Source organism: Zingiber officinale, chromosome 6B, assembly GCF_018446385.1.
Source record: "Zingiber officinale cultivar Zhangliang chromosome 6B, Zo_v1.1, whole genome shotgun sequence".
Taxonomy (NCBI): domain Eukaryota; kingdom Viridiplantae; phylum Streptophyta; class Magnoliopsida; order Zingiberales; family Zingiberaceae; genus Zingiber; species Zingiber officinale.
The window spans coordinates 58,870,692-58,885,744 of NC_055996.1; the positions used below are offsets into that span (position 1 = coordinate 58,870,692).

The 15,053-nt window shown below is 37.8% G+C and overlaps 1 protein-coding gene across 1 annotated transcript; it reads left to right on the forward strand.

Moving 5' to 3' along the window:
- The first annotated feature begins 564 nt into the window (after positions 1 to 564).
- Positions 565 to 873, forward strand: LOC121991011 (ethylene-responsive transcription factor 3-like). The gene has a single exon (XM_042545042.1). It carries the CDS (start codon positions 565 to 567, stop codon positions 871 to 873), a length of 309 nt encoding a protein of 102 aa, XP_042400976.1.
- The last annotated feature ends 14,180 nt before the right edge of the window (positions 874 to 15,053 follow it).

Sequence of the window (15,053 nt, forward strand, 5' to 3'; positions counted from 1 at the left end):
TAGGTTGGACATGGTGAAAATTTGTTAAATGTCCCATTAACATAAGACCCAATGGTGAAACTGGATTAGGAGGGGCCTAAGTGTATTTCTTCGCTTAGCATGGGGTTCTAAACCTTTCCATTTTTATGAAAGTTAATTTAAGTATGTTTAGAAGATTTTGTACCTGCACTACAACAAAATCGCTCATAGACATCAGTGGAACAACAACAGTTTTAAGTAAAAACCGATGTCTTTGAGTATTTTACACCGGTTTTTCCAAAAACCGGTGTCTATGAGCGCAGATTTTCGCTAATAGACATCGGTTTTTTTAGCCGATGTCTATGAGCGCCTTTTTTTCATTAATAGACACCGATTTTAATCGCGGTTTTTAAAATCGGTGTCTATGAACCAAAATTCTGGCGGACTTTCTTAGCGCCCTTTTTTTTTGGGTTTCTCCTCGCCTTGGATGAAGCAACCAGCCAATTTATCTCCTCGCCTTGGGTTTCTCCTCTTCCTTTGATCCCATTTCTCGCTCCCTCTTCCCCCTTCTTTTGTTCCTTTTCATTCCGTCGATCTGTTGGCCAGATGAAGAAAGGCCGAGTTCTGGTGGAGCCGGCGACGACAGTAGCGGAGACGCGGTTCCGCGACGTGCGGAAGCGGCCGTGGGGGCGGTTCGTGGCCGAGATCAGGGACCCCTGGAAGAAGGTCAGGGTGTGGCTCGGAACCTTCGACTCGGCCGAGGCTGCCGCTCTGGCCTACGACTCCGTCGCTCGCGCGTTCCGTGGTTCCAAGGCCAAGACCAACTTTCCCCTAGCCGCCGCCGCCGCTGCGTCTCCCACCCCTACTCCTGCATTCCGCTGCCCTCCCTCCGCTGACCCAACCCTAGGGTTTTGATAAGATACAAATTGGAATTAAGCCGACCCACCTCATTCTACGCACTCATCACCGAGAGGTCCGAGACCTTGCAACAGCGACATCGTCGTCTGCAAATCTCGAAGCGAAGATGAAAATTGTGGCGGCTTATCTCCTGGTCGTCCTCGGCGGCAACCCCAACCCCTCCGTCGATGATATCAGATCCATCCTTGAATCAGGTCGAACTCTCTTCCCTCTCATATTTATCTTGGTTTCATTTCGGTGATCCTTGTTTCTTGCTTGTAGTGGGCTTCTTTGTTTCATGGCTGATGATGTGAGGCCGAAATAGGTAAACTGGTCGTGCACGCAGTTCTACTTAATTGGCTCTCCTAGATGGTACGGAATCGTGGAACATATCTATTGACTATTGGGTCGAAGATTTGAGATGGCAGTTTTGAGTAGTGTGGAGAAGGGATATGAAATAGGAAAGCAAGCATATGAAATCGAAAAGCGATCACTGATAAAGAAATGACTTTAGCTGCTAAAGTGCATCTTTTGATTGAAGGAGACCAGATGTACCGCTTTGTGCTTTTGTTGCAGTATACTGCACCAAGTGCTATATTGTTGGGAGCCATTTCTAGCTTGAGGAATTATGGTGTGAAAGAAGCTTTGGCATATTCTTGTTCTGGCAGCATACGTGTGCTGTGGTGTCTCTGACATTCTATATTGCCATCTACTTCAAGCTTCTGTCCTATGTTTAAGATCTGGTCCTTCTATTTCATTTTCCTAAAAGATGCTTGCCAAACATATGTCAAACAACTCTTGGTATGTTAATCTGTGATCCAAAATTAATAGTAGTTGGATTGAATCAGTAGTATTTTGCGGATTATGCAGGACTTCCAATTTTGGATTGATCCCTCTGTGAATTGTTAGATGACAACCTCTTGTACCTGAAGAATTGCTTTACAAAATTCTTGTTTGTTATCCCCTTAAGATTTTCTTCTATATGACATGGCTTACTCTTTTAGTATTTCTTCAAGTGTCCCTATATACAGAAAGTGGTATATATATGATGTGATGATTTTGCATTTCGGTGATCCTGGTCGTCCTCTCATATTTTTTCTAATAACCTTTTTTTACTTGGGACAGTATAATTATTAATATTTCATTTTGATATGGTCATAAATAGATACACAATTTGAAAAATAGAGTTCTACTCCATAAGTCGAGATTGGGTTTAGCTAGTGCTCCTGACGTGCACTCCTCTGGTGCTAAAGTTGGCCAGGGAGAGAAACCATTGCAGCAGGTACATGATAATATGGTCAACTTTATTCTTCTGATAATTAGATGAGTGTTGAAACCATTCAGTAAGACCTTCATTTGCTCATGCATCATCATCTTTAGGATGATGCAGCTTCAGTCAAACAAAGACGGTCTGCACTTACTTTTAATCACTGTTACCTAATCATGGCAGGTTATGTGCCAATGCTTAAACTTTTATTAGCTATATTTGATAGTGAAGGATTTTATCTGTTACTTGTTCCCAGATGTATCACTATTTTTACATATTACAATTATGTTTGCATGGGTGCACTCTATTCTTGCATTTCCATTCTCTGTACTAATGGTTACATGAGATTTCTCCAATCTGCATATAGATTAAACTATATTTGTGTATGTAAGTGTACTTTGTAGAATATGTAGCAGTCTTACTTTCTTCTGGTTGTCTCTTTAACCAATTGATTCTCTTTTGCTTCTTAACTGTGCATGTTTATCCTCAACAAACATTAAAAAAGCACGTCTATTTGCTAAAGTCAAATGTCATAAATTCAATGTAGCCTCATTCATTTTCTTTTTTAGTATAGAAAGTAATATATGCTCTTGATCACAGACTTAAACAGGAAAATCACTCTGTGATTTGTTTTGCTGAATAGTTAAGTCTCAATCATTAGCCAACACCAGGGAGCAGAACTACCCAAGACTAGTAGTTAATGCTCTAGATATTTCCATGGGGAATTGTGCTATAACATGTTTTGGTATTGAGGGTTTTAGTCGTAAAAGGAGTACCATGAGATCAAATTGCATTGGAAAATGCAATTTCCTTAAAAAAAATTAGTTAAATATTTATGTTTGGTACAAATGAATAACCTTATTTGTGACAGAATTGAAATTCTCCTCTTTTTATCAGTAAAGTTTGATTTCTGGCTATACAATAAACACTTGCCTCACACTGCTTGTTCAATTTTCTTGTACGGAGAAGTATATTCACTAATATGAGGTTCTGGCAGAGGAAACCTTAGGTGGAATAGGTTATTCTTTGCTTTTAAATAATTGCCATTAAAACCACATGAGGATCTTACCTCTTGTTGATATTGTTGGACTTCCTTTTGCTCAACCATTTGGTTTGTGCCTTTCTTCATGCTAGTTTTTTCTAGCTATGTGTTGTTATTATGCAAGTTGTATCTCATGTATTAATATCCTTCTATAATGAACAAATGAATTACTTGGCAATGCTTTTCAGCCTAATTTTTCCTATCAATGTAGCTGCAATTTATACAGTTTGTGGACAATTTTTTTTTTCTTGTTCAGGGCATGGAACTGTATCCTCGTATCGGCAAAAACTTTGACATCAAGGTTTTTACAAACTGCCGATTTGGTATGATGTCCTGGGCTATTCTTGCCGTCACATATTGCATCAAACAGGTCAATTTTATCTTTACATCTGTTCTTTGAGCTGTTGATAAATATAGCATATGATGTCCCAGTTCGCGTATGCTGGATCCAGCATCCTCGGCAAGCTTGCATTAGGACAAGGACTAAGTGCACTTGTCTTCGTAGTGTACAGGCACCTTATTGCCATGCTTATCTTGGCTCCTCTTGCTTATGTGCTCGAAAGGTTCAAGGAGCATGTCTCATTAGAATTGTTGAGAATAAGATATATGACTACAAATTGAATGTTTTTAAACTCATCTCATGGTTGTAGGAATCGAAGACCCAGCTTCTCATTTGGTGTCACGCTAAAAATATTCATTCTTGCTATGTTGGGTATAACAATTCAGCAAAATGTATACTACGTTGGACTCCATCTCATTTCTCCAACTGTTGCCAGTGCCTTGGGCAATGTCATTCCTGCTTTTACTTTCTTATTGGCAATTGTACTGAGGTTGATTCAGATATTAATTCCAAGTAATTTTACAGTGAATTTAGTTCATTCAAATATCATTCTATATTTAGTCTTTTTTTGCTCAGGATGGAAAAGCTCAACTTGAAGACTGTAAGAGGGAGGGCCAAGCTTGCAGGGGCCATCTTCTGCATCACCGGTTCCCTGATCTTCACATTTTGGAAAGGTCATTTTTTTGGGGGCCTTTGTTACTTCACCTATGATCCAACTTCATTTCGAAAGTCCTGAGAAAGGCGATGCCTGGCTTAAAGGCTCTGCTCTTATGCTATTTGGCTATTTTGCATGCAGTGTATCACTTGTTCTTCAGGTATTACGTCAATGGTGTCCCTTGTGTTGTCACATGTATCGCTTTTGATGTAAAAAGAATGTTTGGGTATTTTATGGATATTGTTGTAAGAAGATTATTTATATAATTTGTGAATATTTGTGTATTTTATGGATATTATTGAATGAAGAATATTTGTACAATTTGTGAATATTTGTGTATTTTTTTTTGTTATTGTCGGTTTTAAAATCAAATCTGTGCTGTTAAAATATATACATATTACATCGGTTTTCCACCGATGTAAAACCGGTGTTATAAAGTAATATTACATCGGTTTTACACCGTTGATGAAACTGTGTCGTTAAGTGATACTACACCGGTTAATAACCGATTCGAAGACCGGTGTCGTTAAGTGATACTACACCGGTTTTAACCCGATGTCTAAAATGGCAGACTTTTAACATCGGCTTCATAGACATCGGTCGAAAATCAAATAGACTCCGGTGGAAAACCGATGCCTATGAGCGATTTTGTTGTAGTGCTGTATGAAATGCATGAGGTTTTCATTGTTTCTTTTCATGAAAGCTAATTAAAGTATTATGCATGAATGCCTATGAAATATGATATGAATGCCGAAATGTTCATGAAGCTTGCTAAGGAATGATAGAAATAATAAAAAAAGGAGTAGCATGTAAGGATATGGGGATGAATATGTGTATGTGTGGTGACAGTACGGGCACTACAAGAAAAAAGCCTTACAACAACGATTTTTCACCGTTGTCGTAGGCCCTTTCGGACTGTTGTTAAAGGCTATGTTGTTAAAGGGGGTACTCAAAGACAACAGTTTTTAACCGTTGTCTTTGAAGACAAAGACATCAGTTTTTACAACGGTGAAAAACTGTTGTCTTTTCCTTCAAAGACAACAGTTTTTCACCGTTGTCTTTGAGCGTCTACCTTTAATAACAGGGTCTTCAACAACAGTTTTAAACTATTTACGACAACAGTGAAAAACCGTTATCTTTTTTTGATAAAAAATAAAAAAAATATTAAAATTTATTATACAATTTTCTAGTATTATAAATCATTCAAAATACTAAATTTGTAAATAAAATTTAACATATAATTTTCTAACATTCAAAAATAATATTTACAACATTCCGAAGAAATTTCAAAAGCAGCCAACAAAATGACAACGACACTATTAAAACAAAGGTAGAACAACACAACATCCTAATCCTAGAAGAGTAACACAACATCCTAATCTTGATATCCAGTTTTGAAGAGTTGGATCATTTGAACTACTTTTACCATGTACAACACTAGAAGAGTAACAAAACACTGCTTCTTAATTCTCCTAATCCTTCATCTTCTTCATTCTTGCCATGTTTGCATCGTACTTGGATCGAAGTGGACCAAGTAGATAAAGAAAGAAGATAAACTAAATGCCTTCATCTTCTTCATCCTTGCTTCTTAATTCTCCTAATCCTTCATCTTCTTCATCCTTGCTTCTTAATTCTCCTAATCCTTCAAACTCCACCTGTAAGAAGAAGATAAAGAAATGTCACTTGATCTAAACTAAATGCCTATGAATAATAAAAAAATCTGAAATCTCATAAAGTAGACTTAATTCATTAATAATGCATCATATTGAATGCCTCTCCATGACTAGCTTAATAGCCTGTGCTATAGACATGTCTTCATTTGTTTCATACCTGAGTTTGTTAGCCTGTAAACGTTGAACAGTCATTTCACAAGAGAAATATTTCCAAGTTATCAGCACTGCAGATATAAGGTTAATAAAGAACTTGCCTCTTCCAGAATGGTTTCAAACACCTTACCAACTTTTTCCACTAGATCTTGAGGCACTTGATGTCCATCACCATCAAAGAGTGCGTAGCTGAAAAATAGAAGTAAATTTGTCTCCATAAGATTATAGTCTCCATGATCAGTGATATCTGTTAGTTATTCAGTTAACCATTACCTCTCCAAGTCATGATCATACAAGACAGAATTGTCACCAGAAGTTCGATAAATTGGTAGACCAAGTCTTCCAATCCAAGATGCCAATGGATTCTCGTTGCAGACACCATGCAACCTGAAGTGTCCAAATTAAAACTTCTAGTCACTGAAATTTTTAAGGTTGGCCACAATCCTCTTCAGAAGGAATGAAAACAAAAACACAAAAAAAAGAAGCATACCAGGCTGCTCCTTGGAGCTAACTTTGGTTATAAATCACTGTCACAGAAGCCAATATAATAGAAAATGATGACAAATAAGAAAGAATTTAAGATCTGATCAGGCAAATAGCAACACTACTAAAAGATATTGTGGTCATCAAAATCAGTTTCAGCATACTACATACAGCTTGAGAATGAACCCAATGGTGGTTTTGCTCAAACTTAAAAGTTGACAGACACAACTTGCAAAGCCCTACTGTTTTAACTAAAAACATGTGCACTCTGCTATCAATTGCATTGATGCATTGACACCTCACTCATCATTTTTTATGTTGCATAACTAAAAAGTCATGCCCTACAGAGTAAACAAGATGGGACAAAATCAAGCATAGACATAGTTCATGAGCATTATGAAAAGAACTACTACCTGGATTGCTATACCAGCAAGGTCCATTCCTATCACCCATAGGACATTATAGCTAGACATTCTCCGCCAACGAATAATTGTATCCTAAGATTGCACAACAAGCCATATAAATGGCAAATAAAACAAAGAAATAAAAGGGCAGACACAGACACAATAACACGAGATAGAAAGTAACAAGGAAAACGTAATATAAAAGTCACCTGTATAACAGTAGTAAGACCATGACCTATGTGAAGAGCACCTGTCACGTTTGGAGGTGGGAGGACTTATAGGAAATATATGATTGCTAAAGTAACTTATGTTATGACTAAAATGGATAGAATGAATATCAATTTTTTCTGGAAAAACAATGATAGTCATATCAGCTTGCTGCCACCTAAGAACTCATATTAGCAAGAGCTTCATTTGTTTGTGTCCACTTTTTGTTTTCTCAGACTTCTCATTCAGACAATAGTTAATATCCTCTCAACCTCATGAATTTCCAAATGATGAATCTATGGGAAAGGAAAAAAAAATAGAAAAAAAAAAAAGTTGTAGTCAAAGATAGAAAAGGAGTCATCTCAACCACACTATTTATATAAATGCTATTTTTTAATCTTTTCTATCTCCTTTCCAACACCATGATTCCCTGTCTTCTGGTAATTTAGACTGCATAAGTGGGTTAGTGTTATAAGTGGGATTGCCTTGCTTCAGTCTTCTGATAGAATGATGCTGCAAGAAAATTTAAGTCAATATATATATAGATATATATGTTGATGTGAAGCAGTAAAATGCAAACTAGAATATATTTTAACACCATGAAAAAAAACATAATTAATAATAAATCCAACACAAGAACAAGCAACATATTCTGTCGTGTTGTATATATATTTACCAAATGCATTTTCCTTCCACATGGTTGAACTCTAAAAATAATTCAGAAAGTACCCCAATAATAAGACTGACAACAGAAAACACCCCAAACATAAAAATTTAGTTTTATTTACAATTATGACAGATAATCATGTAACTAGCTTCAGTATTCCCACAAAAAAAAGATATGTAACATAATAATATACTGATACAAAGAAAACTAAAGGGATGACCATTAAAGGAAAGAATACCTTAAATAAAATGAATTCAGAAAGTTCCCATAGGCTCTGGATTAATCCTTTAAGTTTACTTTGATCATGAGCTAAATCATTGCAGTGAATAGATTTAAATCGAAGTAGGTAAAATTCCCATTTTGGCAGCCTGTATACCTCACGAAACCCATCTGCAATTTCACACTAGAGGTTGAAATCGAGCTCTTAAAAATCATTAAACTTGATATACCGAAAGCTGGAATAGAGCAGGAGGCTATACTCACCAGAAAAATCCAAATTGATGTTGGAAATAATTGAAAAAGGGATGAGTAGATTCAAAACTCTACTAAGCTTGAACACCAACATCTCACGACTGGAAGCCCTAAGAATCGACCTGAAATCAGTCAAAAAATTGAAGATTTTGTGACTAAAAATTTACGCAGAAATAGGTCACAAAAAGGACTCTATTTGGGAAGAAACAAACATAAAAAATATGTAAGGAACAAAACCCCTCAAATGATTTGAAAATGAGGGAGGCAGGGAGGCGAAGGGTGTCAGTGACAGTGGCGAGTACGCGGAGAAGAAGTTTGTCCAAGAGCAGCAGAGATCTCTTCCTCCATCGCAGGTTCGTTTTCATTAGGGTTTGTGTTTGATCACTGAGTCGCATGTTGAAGAGTGCATGATAGAGAGGCCTTTTAGTTGAGGCGGCAACGACACATATGGCAGAAGCGAACCTGAGGCCCATCTAGGATGGAAGGCAGTGGTGCATCTAGGGTTTTCGATGAGAAGATGTAGGAGGAAGAAGTAGAGGGCACTTACTGTTAGTGGATTTCATGTCGGAGGTCTTGCCGGTGAGGGCGTCCTTAATGGACTCGTGGACTACTGCTGCTCCTGCGCGGCTCCGGTGAGCGAGAGATTGTGAGAAAAGAGAAAAGAGGGACGGATTGAGAAGATAAATGGGTGGAATGCGGCGGTAAAAAACTTTCGGGGAGAGGGAAAGAAAAAAGCGGGGCAAAAATTGGCGAAGGGGAAAAAACGGCGAAGGAAAAAAAACACTAGTATTCAACATCACTTAATCGACAACGGCTTTTAAAAACTGTTGTCGTAATCCCAAAAAAAAGCGCACATAGACAACAGTTTTCAAAAACTGTTGTTGTAGCATTTAAAAACCGTTGTCGTAGTCTTAAAAAAACATAAATAGACAACGGTTTTTAAAAACCGTTGTCGTAGGCCAAAAAAATTTCTAAAAGACAACGGTTTTTGTTAAAACCGTTGTTAAAAGGCAAAAAGACAACGGTTTGGTATAAAACCGTTGTCGTTTGAGTGTTGTTGTAAGACTTTTTTCTTGTAGTGGGGATTGGTGCCCCGGGATGAGATCTGGGGAGGGCCTTTCCAAACATAAATGATGATAAAATGCATGGGCAACCTAGTTACATGATCTAGGACCTCACAACTGTGCTCTAATGATGGTTACCATATCTACAACATATTCATCTTCTAAGTAGGTTATGTATAATACTTTGTGAAATCAAGTCCATGCCCTAGGTTTTACAGCTTTTTCTTGTGCACCTTACTATATGAATATGCTTGTTGGGTCTCGGGACTCACTATGTGGATTTTGTAGGTGATGGAGACACAACATAGGATATGATAAAAGGCTTAGAGGCGGAGTAGTTGAAGAGACGAGATAGATGCATGACACACTGTCCGAGGACCTTATTAGCATGTCACGAAACCTGTCCTATGTTATGTCATGTAGTTCATGAGTTATGGTTTATTCCTTGTTAAACTTGGTAGAAGTTTCTAAATTTCATTTGAAGGAGTTGTGTTAAGTTTTGAGGTTTATATGTTATGCAACTTTCTTGTTATTTTTTTCATTTCAAGTGTTTTATGGTATACTATCTGATAAGTCATCCACATGAGATCAACATGTATTGTATATCTTGTCATGAGTAGGATGTTATGGTTGTTTCAGTTGGTATCACAGTAGTTGTTCCTAAAAGACAGTGTGTGCCGCAATCTCGTCGAGGACTCAGATACTTCCGCATTCAAGTTTGTAAGATTTATTTTTAAAAGTTATATTCATGAATTTAATTTTGTAATTTAGCAATGATATGAACATATAAATATGCATATGTGAGGTAATGATGGAGGTAGGTTGGAATATACATGTTAATGGCTGACAGAAGAAATAATGGTGAGATGGGTGGACAAAATAATCAGTTTTTAGCAAGACTTATTGAGCTCTTACAGGTGGGGGAACACATTCAGCAACTGCTAAGAGCTAGGGAAAATGAAAATGCACTCAGCCATCCCACAGCTAGTGAGAACTCGGTCTATTGACAATTCAGAGAGCTGGGCTTGATAGAGTTCAAGGGTACCACTGACTCGATCATTGTGGAAGTATGGATCTAATCATTGGAAATGATTTATGACTTCATGCAGCTAACGGATGTGGACAAGGTTAGGTGTGCTATATTCATGCTACGTGATGAAGCTCGAATATGGTTGAAAGGGTGCACATTCTGCAGTGGATTTGATAACTTTGACTTGGGTTGGTTTTAAGAAAGTATTCTATGGGAAGTATTTCACAACTGACTACATAACTCGAATGGGCAAGGGAATTTTTAGAGCTTTGTCAAGGAGACATGGCAGTTGCTGAATATGTCAAGAAATTTGAGAGATGATGTTACTTCGTGCCCATGATTGTAGGATATCCATCAGAGAAGCTGAAACATTTCATTGAAGGATTGAGGGCTGTGATCTGACCTGATGTCAGGCTGAGCCAAGTTACCACTCTCAGAGAGGCAGTGGATCAGGCCTTGATGATGGAGAGGGACAAGAACGAGATAATAAAAGAAGCGCAGAACAAGAGGGCAAGTTACCAAGGAAGAGAATAGCAAGGGCCAAGTAGAAAGAAGTCTGTTCTTGCTCAAATTCAAGGCAAGCAGTAGCAAAACCAGACTCAACCATGACAGTGTCTCCAGGGATCATGATTAGCTGATGACATTATTCCCAAGATCGATGACAGGGTTCTGTGTCCCAAGTGTGGGAAAGTTCATTCTGGTCAGTGTCAGATGAGTTTAAATGTTTGTTAATTATATGTGTAAGAAGCTGTGACATTTTGCTAAAAATTGCCCCCAACTCAAGAAACCAACCAAAGGAAAGGTGTTTGCTATGACTCAGGAGCAAGTAGACCTAGATTCTACCCTCATTACAAGTATGATCTTTGTTGCTGATCTACCTGCCCACACATTATTAGATTCCAGAGCTGCCCATTCTTTTATATTTGTGGCATATGCCACAAAGTCGGGCATTACACCTAATAGAATGACTATGGGATATATTGTTTCCTTACCCTTAGGAGAAGAACCGCACAATAATAGTGTCACGCCCCCAGAGGAGTCCTTGCCAGAAGAAATTTCGGCAACATCTCCCCTGTACGGCGGACAATCTGAAACATTACTACATCACCATATATCTCAGCCACATGCGGCTGGAATAGATAACAATATAGAAATAATACAAACGCGCAATTAATATACACAGCCTACCTGGCTGGACATGAATGAATAAAAACAACCACGCAGTTAACAACAACCCACACGACTGGAAACATGCACAGCGGAAGACACAAAATAATACGAACGTAAAACTAACAACGGCACTAACAAAAATGTCTGCAACCACCAGACGGGACTCCAAAATCCATATCGAAGTATACAATACCAAGTTCACAAAACCAAAACATAAATAACGTTAGCAACCAAAACCAGAAAAAGGAACTATCCTCGAGTGTGTCGTGGGACTGGCAGCTGGGACTCTCCAAGCATCCATGACTCATCTACCTGTTACCTGGCGAAAGAAAACCATTTTGTGGGGTGGTGAGTATTGGAACTCAGCGGGTAAGGAGAGAGATAGTGCAGGAACATAACATATAAGTAGAAAGCGAGCCAAGAGTATACAGTCTCATAAAAGAAATAGCAGATACTACAAAGGACCAAAATAAGCACTCATACCTGAAACCATATACTAGGCTAGGTATAGTAGGACAGAACTGGTACTAATCTGCTACAGTACTACTCATAACTACAGAGACAACAAGCAAGGTATATACAAGCAATAACAGCGTATGTATACAACAGCAGTAAATAAGCAATAACAGCATATATAAACAGCAGCAGCCAAAACAAATATAATAACAACAGCGTATGCACGGATGGTCACTCCCGCCCACCTCTCTGCACCATGACCCCTGTATGGTCGAGAGGCCGGGTCAGTGACAGACTGTACACCACTCCAGCTACCACTCACACAAATGGCCGAGGGGACAGTTGCATAGTAGCTAACTAGCTACATCTGCGACGGGGTCCCTGCTGCTCGTACTCCAGCTACCACTCACACGAGTGGCCGAGTGCGGCAGGACAGGACAAGCGGCATCAACTCCAGCTACCACTCTCTCGAGTGGCCGAGGATGCGGCATGCATGTAATGACATGATGCGAACAATGTAACCGTCATCATATATATATATATATATAAGCAGAAACAGGTATGCTACATGAAGCCAGCATGCTCAACATAATATATAAATAAATAACAGCCAAAGCATACAAACATGGTATCTAGTATCTGCTACTGATCATGGACAACAAAAGAGACTGTATGGATATAAAAACGAGTAACTCAAAGATTTTGAGTGGAAGTATCAAGCATAGGAAAAATTATGAGTGGAGTCAAGGTAAGGCAGTTCTTATCCAAAAATAGCTCATACACCAAGTTCAAAGGACTAAAGAGACAAAGCAAGAAATACCCGCCTTATAAGAAGATCGTGACCAGAAATCTTACATCGAGACGCTCGTCCCGAATCAACGTCCTGCAAATCACATAACATGCACCATATAGCTAAGATTTATTATAAACCACATAGCTAATCATAATCCTAATCCGATTAGGAATATTATCTAAGGCATACCACGGATTAATCCATTAATCAACCTATTTACTAATTAATTAAGCAATCCATTAATTAATTAATCCATCAATCTATTCCTTAATTGATTAAGCATTACTTTTGTGTATTTCACCAATTAACCTCAATTAATCAACTAATCCATCTATTAATCTCACCTAATCAACTGTTTAATCTTATAAGTACGTAACTCATAACTAAATTATAAATAATTCAATTAACCAAACCTTCAATTAACCTTGCATAAATATCTAATTAATCTAATTAAATCAAAAGCATAAATTTGGATTTTAGTTAAAACCACTGTTTTGATAATTCCTTAATCCGTTAGATGATCCACCAATTTTAATTAACTGTATAATTACATTAATCACATCCTTACCTTAATTACTCATCGTTGTTACCTTCCGTTTCGCTTCTTCTCCGACAGCATAATTACCTGCATTCCAAGGGAAGTCAGCGATGGCGCGAAGGTGCTAGGGTCGGTGGAGACCACGGCAAGAGGGATTGTGCACCAGGGTGGCGACGGCGTCGATGTACACGAGGAAAGGGAGAAAAGAGATAACGTGCATTCTTATCAACTCTTAGGGTTTGATTAAATATAAAGTTAATAAATCCAATTAATTCCAATAAAGTCCCTACACGGATTTATCTCACTTTATCTTACAATCAATTATTATGATAATAATTAATATTACTAAATTATTTCAATTTATTCTAAATGGACAAATTCAAATAATCCTATCCGATACTAATAAAAATTTAATTTCAACCCATTTACTTAATATTATAAATTTAGATATCTTTGACTAAGTCTGGATTAGTTTCTCAATCAACTTTTACTTAATTGGGATATCCAAACGAACTCTCCTATAATCTAATAATTGATCTCCTTAAAATATGTCATACGAGCTCCGAAAAATTCTCAGAAAATTTCTAAAAATTCCGTTAAGACTATTAGCCTATTAAAACTTATTATTTAATTATTATTTAGTTCGGTATTTTACAAATAGTATGGTAAAGAATTATAAAATGCTAATGCAAAACTGTATTATGTATGTCGAATTAATTGTTCTTGAGATGGATGACTTTGATTTGATTCTAGGAATTGATTAGTTGACTTGACACAAGGATATCATTGGTTGCAAACGACAAATGGTCAAGTTGAAATTGCTAAGTGATGAATCCTTCGTCTTCAATGCGACCACAAAATCGAATCTCCCTCATATCATTTCAGCGTGTAAAGCCCAACATATGCTGAGTAAAGGGTGTAACTGATTTTTGGCCAATATCATGGTTGACTCTGGGACTCATAAATTGAGTTTCGATGATGTGGAGGTGGCTCGAGATTTTCTAGACATATTTCCAGACGATGTTTTGGGATTACCTGTCGTCAAAGAGGTGGAGTTTGAGATTGAATTGATACCTGGAATTACCCCACTGTCTAAAGCACTGTATTGATTGGCACCTATAGAAATGAAAAAGTTGAAGGAACAACTGCAAGAACTATTAGATAAGGGTTTCATTTGGCCGAGCGTGTCACAATGGGGAGTGTCGATGTTGTTTATTTGCAAGAAGGATGGGATGATGCATTTATGCATCGATTACTGGGAGCTGAATCGAGTTACAGTTAAGAACAAATACACGTTGTCCAAGATTGATGATTTGAGTGCATTAGTATTCTCGAAAATTGTTTTGTGGTCTGATTATCATCAAGTAAAGGTAAAAGAGGAGGATGTCCATAAAACTACATTCAGAACTCCTTATGACCACTATGAGTTTCTAGTTATGCCGTTTGAGCTTATTAACACCCCAGTAGCCTTTATGGATTTGATGAACTGAATCTTCCAGCCATTTCTAGACCAATTCATTATTGTCTTCATTGATGGCATATTAATCTACTCTCGTAGTCGCGAAGAGCATCAACAACACTTGACTGCGGTGTTGCAGATTCTGAAGGATAAGCACCTATATGCGAAGTTAAGTAAATGTGACTTCTGGTTGGGGTAGATTACATTCTTGGGACACAGTCTCAGAAAAAGGAATAGAAGTGGATCCAGCTAAAGTAGAAGAATTCCATAATTAGGCAACCCCAAGGAATGCTATTGAAATCCGAAGTTTCCTAGGGCTGGCAGGC

What these genes read in the sequence shown, in the direction of transcription:
- LOC121991011 (XM_042545042.1), top strand. Translation starts at nt 565, where the DNA reads ATGAAGAAAGGCCGAGTTCTGGTGGAGCCGGCGACGACAGTAGCGGAG.